Raw genomic sequence first — 11,865 nt, 5'->3', positions numbered from 1 at the left:
TATGATGTCCCATTCTCTTTCTGTAAATAAATAAATAAACGAATAAGAAAAAATATATAACTGCTCAAATAATTAAAGGGAACAAAATGTTCCCTTAATTTACGGTTTTTGAGTATAGTATATTGTAGTACTGCTTAAAGAATTAAGGGAACATTTTGTTCCCTTAATTTCCCTTGTTGCCTTAATTTCTTCTTGTTGCCCTGGTCGACTAATGACCCATGGGGCTCATTTTTAACCCTATCGCCAATCCGAACCATACAATGGAGATAACAGAAAATACCACAACTCTTGAAATATACAACATACAGAGACAAATTAACAAGTTTTTCTTTTTGACCAAAGGAATACATTAAAGTGGTTATTACTAAGAATCAAGCACTTATTGATCCTATTTCAGGACAGAAACATTGAAAAACTAGCAGAAGATTTTCAAATCACATCTATATTTCTCATTGTACAAAATATTTAAGGTGTCTTCTTTTTATACTATGTTTTTAGGACCCTAAAAGTGTCTGGTTATGATTTATTCTTGTTTCCCATGCAGGTCAAATAATGTCCCATGGGATAAATTTGTAACCCTTTTCTACACCTATCACCAACGCAAACCATAAGGACCCAAGGAATTGATTAAAGTGGTTATTATTCAGATTCAAGCATGTCTTGGCTCTATTTCAGGACGGAAACCGTAAAAAAACTAACAGAAATGTTCAAATCACATCTAATTTATATTTCTCCCTCTGGTGTCTAGTTAAGATGTCTTCTTGTTGTCCAGGTCAATAGGGTTCATTTGGTGACCATTTTAAATCAGACCCACAAGACCAGACAGGCTCCATCCTTCCATCCATCTTCTGCCACCCCTGACCTTCATCATATAGGGTTTAGGCCTCCAAAGGATTGTCTCAGCTGCTTGCTTGTAAAAGGTCTATAGTTTACCCGCTGGATGTGGGAGATGAGTGCGTTCGCCGTCCAGGCAGGGGGACAAGCAAGCAAAATCCATTCTTGATTCCATCAAGGCGCAGGAGAGGCTGAGGACTGGACTTTCTGAGAAATTCATAGTGCAAGGTCCAGCCACCAGGAAACCCCAGGGCATTCCTTGCCCTGATGATGACCAGCTTCATGGTCGAAACATGTCGGCAGTAGCCTTTTTAATGAAATAAAGGTTTATTCCTCCTTTTACCTTGAGTGCCTGGATCGCCTTTCTCTTTTTTAGGAAACCTCAGGACTTTAGTTCTTTCTGGGCAATGAGGAAGATAAGGGACAGCTCTGCCAGATGATTCTCAAAGTCTAGAGGGGTAAGGAGGCATTATCCCAGCTGGTAAAATGTGAAACAGCTGCTTTCATCTTGGAAGGAACAGCTCATACACCTGTGGCATTAGATCAGGAGTCTTCAACAGGGGGTCCGGGACCCCTAGGGGGTCCTCAGAGTTACTACAGGGGGTGCTCCAAATCTTTGTGTGATAAGAACTTTTTTTCTACACTACCACTTGAACCCTAGTATCCCTATTATGTGTGGATTAGCCTAGAATATCCGATCTACAAGAATCGCTGATCCACAAGCTCACAACGCCTCGTGCTGCGAGGCGTTGTGAGCTTGTAGATCTGCTATTCTTGGCAAAGAGGTCCTTGGCCTAAAAATGTTAAAGACCCCTGCATTAGATGGAGAAGTGCGTTGATTGATCAATACCTAGATAACTTTGGTGAGTTATTGTGTTAGCAGATTTGCCAAGAATGATTGTTGATGTTAATGACAACATCAACCTGCTCATCTACCTTGATAGTCAGGGAATATTATCAGAACACCTGTCAAAGCTGGGAATAAATTCCTTACCAAATGATTTCTTCACCAATGTGTTCGTAAAGGTGTCTAGTAATATATCTAACAAAGATTGAAATTCAACATCCCTAGGAGAATCTTTGACAGCTAGGGTAATTCTGGGTCTCATTCACTTACAATACACTATAGTACTATAAGGGAAAAAAGGACTCCCAAAAAATATGCTTTAAGTAGCATGTGAGGGGTCTAACTAGATGTTTTTACTTATTCTGAATCCATTGCAAGCATTTGTTTTGCACGAAAAACATTCCTTGGGCCAAAAATGGACCCCATACAACTGTGAAAAGTGATGACTCATAAACTATCGTTTTTTGGGGCTGTTTTTAGCCCAATGAATGTTTTTCGTGCAAAAAATTGCTAGTTAGACCCCTCACATGCTACTTAACCCTTAAGTTCTGTTCAGATTCACTACACCTTCGTTCTGTTCGGGTCATTTTGACCCGAGGGATATTTGGTTTAAAAAAAACAACACTAATATAAATTTTAACTTAACAAATCATCATGATACATTGACTTTGACTCAATACCAAACAATTCATATGATATATATGGTAAATGTTTGCATTTCTGCTTTGCTATATCACATTAAACACTGAACGAGCTAGGCGTTTTTACTGATTTAGCTGGAATTCATGTAAAAAAACGACTTTATTTAATACTGGGTAATATTGCTCATGCTTATAGGAAAAAATGAAAATCAGACAGGGGGGCCTCGGAAGGGGCGTGTTAGAAGGGGGGGGGGCTGTGTGTCTGTGTTTTGGCACAATACTGTGTATTTCTGTGCATAATTATGTGCTTCCGGGTCAAAATGACCCGAACAGCACTTAAGGTTCAAAAAATATGAGGGGGGTGTAGCATGGGTGTAGTGCAAAAATATTTTTTTTACACGTTCATCTCAGAAGAATCTTTAAGGCCAGTGAGTTTCAGGTGGAAAAAATTTAAACTTCTACCTTTTTTTTTCAAATGAAAATGTAAAACGGGTCAAAATGACCCGAACAGAACTTAAGGGTTAAAGCATATTTTTTGGGAGTCCTTTAGTAAGTGAATGAGACCCAGAATTACTGTCAAACATTCTCCTAGGGATGTTGAATTTCAATCTTTGTTAGATGTTACTAGAGTAGACACCTTTACGTTTCACATTGGTGAAGAAATTGTTTGGTAAGGAATTTATTCACAGGTTTTATTAATATACTCTGACTATATGACACTGGCACAGCCTGGCAATGTCAGCTGGTAAATGTCACAGAGCTCGCAACCTCTCTTGGGCAGCCATAGCACCCGGCTTGGGTATGCATTCAGTGATGAGGTGAGGACTGTACCAGTTTCTTCAAGGGCATGAAGGTGGCACCACTCAAAAAGCTCCAGAAGAACCCCAAATTTCAAAAGGCTATCTGGTTGGTGGATGCTCATCGTAACCATCTTTTATGATGATGATGATGATGATGATGATGATGATGATGATGATGATGGGAGGGAAGAGGATGAGGTGGAGTTTGATGATGAGATGGATGATACTGATCAGTGAAATTGTGTTTTTATTAGGCTACTTAAGTTTATTTGTCTTTGTAGTGTATGTCTGGTTCAGGACATATGAAAATCTGAGTTTTCGCCACAAGCGTGGACATGATTCAAATGAACCCAATGGGACGTTAGCCAACCTAGTCAACAAGAAATCTGAACTAGACACCATAAGGGTCCTGAACCAGATCAGCGGCCTTGTGGTTAGAGTGTGCCCCCTGAGACTGGGAGTGGGGTACAATCCTCAGGTCATACCAAAGACTCTGAAAGATGGGTAGGGACCCAGTGCCTCCCTGCTTGGCACTCAAGGGTTGGATTCCTTGGGTCAAAATCATATAAACAATGTGCTCATTTGTCTCTGTATGTTGTTTACTTCAAGAGCTGTGGTATTTTCTGTTATCTCCAATGTATGATTCGGATTGGGGATAGGTGTAAGAAAGGGTTAAAAATGAACCCCATGGATCATTAGTTGACCAGGGCAACAAGAAGAAATCATAACTAGATAACATAAGGGTAAGGGTCCTAAAAAACAGGTTATATAAAAACATATGTCGCTCGGGTGCTCTGGGAGCCTCTCATCTACTACTTGCCTGGTTGCCTACCTATTCGACCTCTGTAGTCGCAGAAATCTCCAAGTCACCAATTTCGATGCAACATCTTGAATGAAGTTCAGTCGACGCACGCGCTCCGGACCCGAACACGTCTCCCACTGACATAACGATAACAAGGTTTCGACAGTGATGTCACATCAATGTAGCGTCGCCGTCTAGCGTTATTAAAGTGTAATAACGCTAGACGGCGTTCAATAGACTAAATAATAGCAGTTTAATAATAAAACTGTTATTATGAATACAAACAACGTAAAGCTATGATCATGGGGCAAATGAACCAATATGACATGCCCGCGATTTCATTCTTTATGTATATTTTGTCAAACGAGTCGACCCTTTAGCGAAATACGTGAACACATTTTTCAGTTGTTGAAAATACATAATTTTTGGTCGAGCGGCATTTTGTTCAAATGGTTGTACGTAAGACTCGTAAGTATAAAATATATGGAAGGCCATTTGAGCATATAATAGTGCCCCTGGCTATCTATGACAGTGGTTCCCAAACCTTTTGCTTTGTTTGTTTTAAAAGGTATAGAAATGTTTTAAAAAGAATGATATTAAAAAATATATTTTATTAAAAAAGAAGGGGAAAAAAAGATGAATGTAGGAAAAGAAAATGGGGATTTTTACTCGAGTCGTGACCCACAAAAATCAGTCCGTGACCCACAAATGGGTCCCGTCCCACTGTTTGGGAAACAGTGATCTATGAAATGAAACTACAGGCAGTTGTTTGTGACGTCACTGTCTTATCCTTGACCTGTTCATCCTAAGTGTCCCATCAAATTTTGCCGAGGAGGAGGAGGAGGAGGAGGAGGAGGAAGACTTCCGGTGGTGTGTCATGGCGGTGGCATGGTAAATCTCGCTGAAAGGGGGAGAAAAAAAAACAAGACGCCCCTATCGTTCTTCGTTCCCCCTTTTCCCCCATCGGTGATCCGGGACCAGGTTTCATGCCTATCTTAACGTTGTGACTTGCGATCGCCTAGACGTTGGATCTGCGAGCAGAAGCTGTCCGCGGTTGGCTGCCATCCGCCCGGCCATGGCGGCACACAAACCAGTGGAATGGGTCCAGGCCGTGATTACTAGATTTGATGATCAGGTAAAAGATGATTAAACGTGATTCTGACGTGCTTGTGGATGTTGCGAGCTTTTGCAGCCCTTTAAAAGGCCCCTTTCGGTCGGCCTGCGTTTATCGAGAAACGGCTGCGAGCAGTGTTTCTTTATGGACACCACATTAAGGTGCATTTCTTCGACTGGAATGGTCGAAATTACATTATTGTGCTAGCTTAGGATAAAGAGACCAAGGATCTGTCAGTGATGTCACAACGAAACAGCATCTGGAGGAAGCGCTTCAGACCCTTGGGGTGGTCTGAAGCAGTGGTTCTCAAACTTTATAATGTCAAGGAATTGACACTCATTAACCTGCGGACCCCCATTTGAAAAGGGATGCCAAGAAAAGATTTGTACGGCTCTAGCAGTGATTCTCAACCATTTTAATTTCAAGGACCCCCAGTTTGACATGCATTAGGCTACGGACCCCCATTTAATGGCATTTATATATCTGAGACCCCAATCTATTTTGTAAAATCAAATCAATGTTAATTTAACTCAGAGTGTACAAATGGACCCATTATATCGGTTCCATTTGGTTCCATTTATTTTGTACACTCTCTGAGTTAAATACCCAATAAGGGTCCATTTGGTTCCTCCTCACTTTCATTTAGCTGGGGACACCCTGGAACTCCCTCAAGGACCCCTGGCGTTTCTTTAGTTCTACTTGGGAAGAAAGTATTGACTGGTGGAGGCTACACTTCCGTTTGGCTGTGACGTCACTACAGCAACCTTGGTGTATTTGTTCTAGGCTGTTTTCATGGTCAGTCAACAGCTGGATCCCAGGTTGGCCTGCCTTGGGGGTCTGCGTTTGTTGTAGATTGGTGGCTATAGTATAAATGATGACAGTATAATGCACGCTCAATTAATTCAGCATCTCCATCATGTATTTGTTAGGGAAAATGACGCTTGCACTCATGTCAGCGGGCTAGCTATGGACGTTAGCTGGCCAAGCTAGCTAATGTAAACAAATGAAGTGTGATTGGATTACCACACACTGACTGAACTGACAGGAGGAAACCGCACCATTCCCTCACATGAGGAAATGGCTATTATTATGATGCGTTAAACCTTTTCATTATAGATATTAGACAAACAAGCTGGGAGTTTGAGCTACCTGTGGTTACAGTTACAGGTTGTCTCTTTGATGTGTCAGGCTAACTTTTCGATATCTTGTTCTTGTATAACGGTTGCTTCAATTTCCCATAACTTAAAGTTTGAATGCCATTTAACTAGTACAAGTTGGATTTGTAAGATTTTGCAGAAAGCCATGCTGTCTGGTAAAATGTTAACTTGTCAAGTTCACATTGTTGCATATTACATTGGCCAGGGCATAAACCGTTTACAGTGCAACAGAATAAAACTATTATTCTCAATGTCACACACATTAAATGTGCTAGCTATAATGTGTACATGTGTGTAATTGTTGCCCAAACACTTTAGTAGTTGAGTATAAACATTTGTAAGAGAGCAACACTTTCTGTTACACATCCAGCAGTTAGTTTCTGCTTCTGGTGTCGGTAGCCACAGATTAGGGATTGGAGCCAAATTGAGTGGATCAGCTTGGATCATTACAGTTTGAAGCAAGTGAAATAAGGGATTAAGTCAATCTCTTGTTTGTTGTTACTCCAAGCTGTTCTTGAAGCCTTCCAAGTTAAAGGATTGCATTGCTTGGCCTCAGTAATTTTCAGTGTTTGACCTTTTACCTTTACACACACACACACACACACACACACACACACACACACACACACACACACACACACACACGTCAGGCAACAACTGCATGTACCACTTTAAATTAATAAATATTTATGTTTTTAAAGGTATGTAAGCTAGATTTTGCCAACTTAATTATCCTACATCAAGGAAAACAAGACAATATGGGCACCAGTAGTCATTGTTGATGAAGGTAAATGGTCACATGGAACCTGTGTGTGTTCTGTGTGGCTAAGCATTCTAGATAGTATTTAGTTTCACACATCATGTTAAGTTGGAGTGCATAAGGGAAAAGATGGCTCTGTGTGCCTTTTTTGAGGAATGTCCAGCCCTGTCTCTGTGAAACAAAGAAGTTACTGACCATGCTGTGCTGTGCTGGATCCAAAACAGGGGCTGGGTCTGTTTACATGTTGTGTATTATGTGCATGTGAGTGTGTGTCACTCTGAGTGCATGCTTGAGCCAAGGGACTGAGGGCTGGGAAATATATTGAATTTCTCCGTATAATTTCAATGAATAATATGATGATTCATACATTCAGATACCAAAAAACATACCTTAAACAATAAGTAGGAGAAATTAATCAATCATCTGTTATCTCTCCATTGCTTACAATATGTTTATAGAAAATCTGACAAACTGAACGTTTCAAGAGAATATTGAGACGTGGAATTCGGTCTCTGTGAAAGAAAAGCATTTTCTAATGGTCACCTGTCGGGGGTGCACATTTTCAAAGCTGTCCATAGCCTCTCTGTGAGACATGGAGCAAGTAGACTCTAAATGGTACCATCCCATAGTGAGCTTGACTGAGGAACGATGCACTCACTGTATAACAGGGGTCATCAATGTTTTTTCAGGCCAAGGACCCCTTAGCTGAGAGAAAGGTCAGGGTTCCACATACAATACATCTTGTGTTGTGTTTATAGCAAACCAAAGACTTGAAACCTGAAAGCAACCTCCACCTGCCCGAACATTTATTTAACTTGCCACGGGCAGTCGGGCAACTGTTTGTGTCAACCTCTGGAGGTGAAGCAGGGACACCCACCGCATATATTATGTAATATTGTGTTGCACATAAAGTTTCATTTTTTTTAATCGTTCCATGCAACTTGTTAAGAGGCTTTCAAAGCTATCTCACCATATTTAGCTGATTGTCTCATCAACGTGTGTTGCATTCCAGCAAGTGATGCTGCAGCTTTGATGGCTTCATAGATTTGACCAACCAGTTTAAATTAAATGTAGTTGTTTGCTACTAATATAGTGGATTCGTGTTAATTAATGTGTATTATCTGATATTTAATGTTTTGGGGGGAAAAAAGAAGAAGAAAAACATTCCTATCACACACAAATTTGACAGTCCCCATATAGTAACTCTGAGAACCCTATGCTAGGGGTATCGGACCGGCGGACCCCCTGTTGAATATTGTATAAAGTAAGAAATCTTTATTGAGGAAGATTCTGTGGGGAAATTCAGGTGTTATGGCAGCAATAACAGTAAGTGTGAAACATATGATATGTACAGTTAAGAAGATTAGAATAAAGATTAACAAATGCTTACACTTAAACCTACACTTAAATCTACTTACTGTAGTTGACTTGGATATCCCAGGGATCTATACTTGGCCCCCCTCTTTCTTGACATCTGCACTGGGTCTGACTTAAGTTGACAGAGTTGACATACATATACCATCAAATATAAAAAAAACATACAATCTGTCACCATATTGGGACCAAGGTAAACAAAAAAATAAAAGGCCACATGTTCCTTTAGTTAACCACTTTCAACATGGCTTGGCGTTCCTATTTTGCAGACGTCGTCATAGGTGAAAATGTAGTAGATCTACAAGAGAGCAGTTCTACAAGGCAAGCTCACAACACAATCATGGTGCTATGCATTGTAAGCTTGTGGATGTTTTTTCACGCCACATCAGCGCCGTCGTACAACAAAGTATAAAATAGGGCTTCAACCTCTTACTCTATCAGCCCTTGCTTTCACACAAAGTTGAGGTGCATGATACAATTTTGTGGTGTTTTAGCTTTTTATTGACACAGGAGTATAGGATAGACACATACTGGATGACATGCAACCCAGGTCTCAAGCTTTATTAGAACTGGGTACTTCGGCACACTCCATTGTCTACTCTTATTGTGTTGCAGACTTGCAGCATCACCCTTTTCTTACATAAATCTGTTGAATTTTTTTCAATTAGACCATACATCATGGTGGAATGTTATTGTTTGGTATTCGAGTTGTGCAGTTAAGTGTCAAGCTTCTTGGTGAATTGTTTATGTCCACACGTGTACAAACTACCCCCTGATCGGAAGTTCACAAGGACCCTCCCTGCCAGTAGTGTCTTATGTGTGTTTGTTTGTGTGCACGTGCGCGTGCGTGCGGTATAAGGCGAGGCTTGAGGACAAGGCTTCTTTGTTCTTCCACTGTAGGATGTCTACCCCCCCCCCCCCCACACACACACACACCCCATCTCTTTCTTTCTTTCTGCTCTCACTCACTCTGCTGTTTCTGTCTCTCCTCTTCTATCTCTCTCTCTCTTTCTGTGCTCTCGTTATTTCTGCTCTCCTCTCTTGTGTCTCCTCTTCTCTTTTTTTCTAACCCTGTCCATTGATGGGTTATGTACCAAATCTGTGACACAGCCTAGACCAGTGGTTCTCAACCTTTTTAGGCCGCGATCCCCAAAATAATCATATTTTAACTGGGGACCCCCCACCCTGACGAGCACTTGGTTTGTAGTTTGACTCGATCTATTCCATTGTGAAAATAGCCGATCTACATGCTCACAACGCCTCGCAACGCTGTGAGCATGTACATCTGCTATTTTCACAATTTCTGCCTCAAATATTTGACAATTTCACCAATGTTTGACCAGAGGTACTAAATAGGTCTTTAAAGTCCTTAAATTGTCACTTAGAAATGTGCAGATACCCGGTATACACTTTGTATGTTGGTCTGTTTACTGTTGAGTGAGAAAACAATGTTAACATTTAGCTAAACATCTGGGGACCCCTCAAAATAATTTGGGGACCCCTCTGGGGGTCCTGACCCACAGGTTGAGAACCACTGGCCTAGACTTACAAAAACATTACAAAACTGTCATTATCTAATCAGATATAGTGTAAAAATCATCAGAATTCTCTCAAGGTAGAGGTTTTTTAAGTGATGTTACACCACCATACAAATACAAAACAATAAGAAGTTATTTATAAAAGCCCATGCTGAAACTATAATGGTGGAATAAATGTTCACCTTTCGTTGTTGAACAAGCTTTGTGGTGTCATCCGTGTGCTGTTACTGAACACTTAAACCTAGACATCCTAGCTTGACTGCAGCTAGGGCTGTCACAATTATTACATAATCGTCTAATCGTGATTATTTGACATACCCGTAATTGCCGGACTATAAGCCGCAGCTTTTTTCCCATGTTTTGAACCCTGCGGCTTATACAACGGTGCGGCTTATTTAGAGATTTTTACAGCTAACGGCCAGTTAGTTAGTTTAACAATGGTCTTTAACAAGGATTTGTATATAGATTTATACAGCTAACGGCCACCAGGAGCGCTCTAGCAGGTAGCAGGAAGGACACCTGCGGCTTATAGTCAGGTGCGGCTTATATATGTAAACATCTGTTTTTTGTTCTAAATTTAGCTGGTGCGGCTTATATTCAGGTGCGGCTTATAGTCCAGCAATTACGGTAATCGTGATTATTTTTCATATACGTCATAATTGTTTCCATGACAAAAATAGTGGAAATAGCAGATCTACAAGCTCACAACGCGTCGCATCGCGGCTATTTCCACTATCAATGTTCTTTTTTAAGTATAAAGTTGTCAAATATGTCAGTAATTTCTTTGTATATTTAGCTTATGTGTCATATCTACCATGTGTAATTCAAAGCCTAAAAGCCAAACAGAAATGTAATTGTCAACGACAAAAACACAATTAAATCGTTAATCGCAATTATTTGAGAGAAAATTAATCGTGATGTAAAATGTCATATCGTGACAGCCCTATTGACTGCAGCTACTGTGTCTTCTTCTCCAAGCTTCCCATCAAAGCGGGACACCAGAACACCCACACCAAAGTCAGCACAGAGCACAACAAGGAGTGTCTGATCAACATCTCCAAGTACAAGTTCTCCCTGGTCATCAGCGGGCTTACCAGCATCCTCAAAAACGTCAACAACATGGTGAGTGGAACTATTTAGGAAACCAAGGTACATCTAGGGCTGTCACAGTTATTACATAATCGTCTAATCACGATTATTTTACATAATCGCAATTATTATTCTTAATCGTCATAATCGTTTCCATGTTGAAAGATTTTCATATATTTTTTTAAGTAAATAAATAGTGGAAATAGCAGATCTATTTCCTCTATCAATGTTCTTTTTTAAGTATAAAGTTGTCAAATATGTCAGTAATTTCTTTGTATATTTACGTTATGTGTCATAATTGCCATGTGCAACTTCAAAGCCTACAAGCCAAACAGAAATGTAATTGTCAATGACAAATACACAACTAAATCGTTATTGCAATTTGAGTGACAATTAATCCGTCATGTAAAATGTCATAATCGTGACAGCCCTAGGTACAACAGTACATATGTTCCTATTGTCAAGAAGGCATCACCTTTGCGCTATGGAGTATCCCCAAACATAATCATTTGATTGGAATGTGCAAGGAAACAACCATGAAGCATCTGTAAGATCCATAATGATGCATGCAAAAAGATAGAAGCATCTGTATTGCTCATACAGTGTTTTCCCTGGAGGTGGTCAACAGGGCCACCGTGACTCTGTGACACCTGTCAATCTCAAAGACACTTTTTATTAAGCACACCCGAGATATACATTCAGTGCGACTGCTACAGTCGAATAATGTTTATTGATAGAAATATAGTAATCGACTTTCATTTTGGTAACTTTTACACATCCCTAATAACCAGCCGGGTTTCTGCTGTCCAGTCATATTCCATTCCAAAATTAAGAAAATACACAATGACAAAGTTCAATGATTTTAGATGGAGTCTGTCCTATGCTAGCCTTCCCTAACACAGGCTGATT

At 40.2% G+C, this 11,865-nt stretch overlaps 1 protein-coding gene across 2 annotated transcripts in view; it reads left to right on the top strand.

The window, feature by feature from the left end:
- Positions 1–4,810: 4,810 nt before the first annotated feature.
- The window catches only part of nf1a (neurofibromin 1a), a 116,919-nt gene continuing 109,864 nt past the window's right edge, over positions 4,811–11,865 (top strand). For both annotated transcript variants that reach the window (XM_080730875.1, XM_080730874.1), the window contains exons 1-2: positions 4,811–5,059; positions 10,846–10,989. In XM_080730875.1, the coding sequence (XP_080587001.1) occupies positions 5,000–5,059; positions 10,846–10,989 (204 nt within the window). In that variant the 5' untranslated portion in view covers positions 4,811–4,999. The remainder of the gene's footprint in view (positions 5,060–10,845; positions 10,990–11,865) is intronic.

The sequence above is a fragment of the Nannobrachium achirus genome, assembly GCF_963921795.1.
Source record: "Nannobrachium achirus genome assembly, chromosome: 8".
In the NCBI taxonomy this organism is placed as follows: domain Eukaryota; kingdom Metazoa; phylum Chordata; class Actinopteri; order Myctophiformes; family Myctophidae; genus Nannobrachium; species Nannobrachium achirus.
The sequence above is the reverse complement of the archived record's forward strand: the minus strand, read 5'-3'. Positions and strand labels throughout refer to the sequence as shown.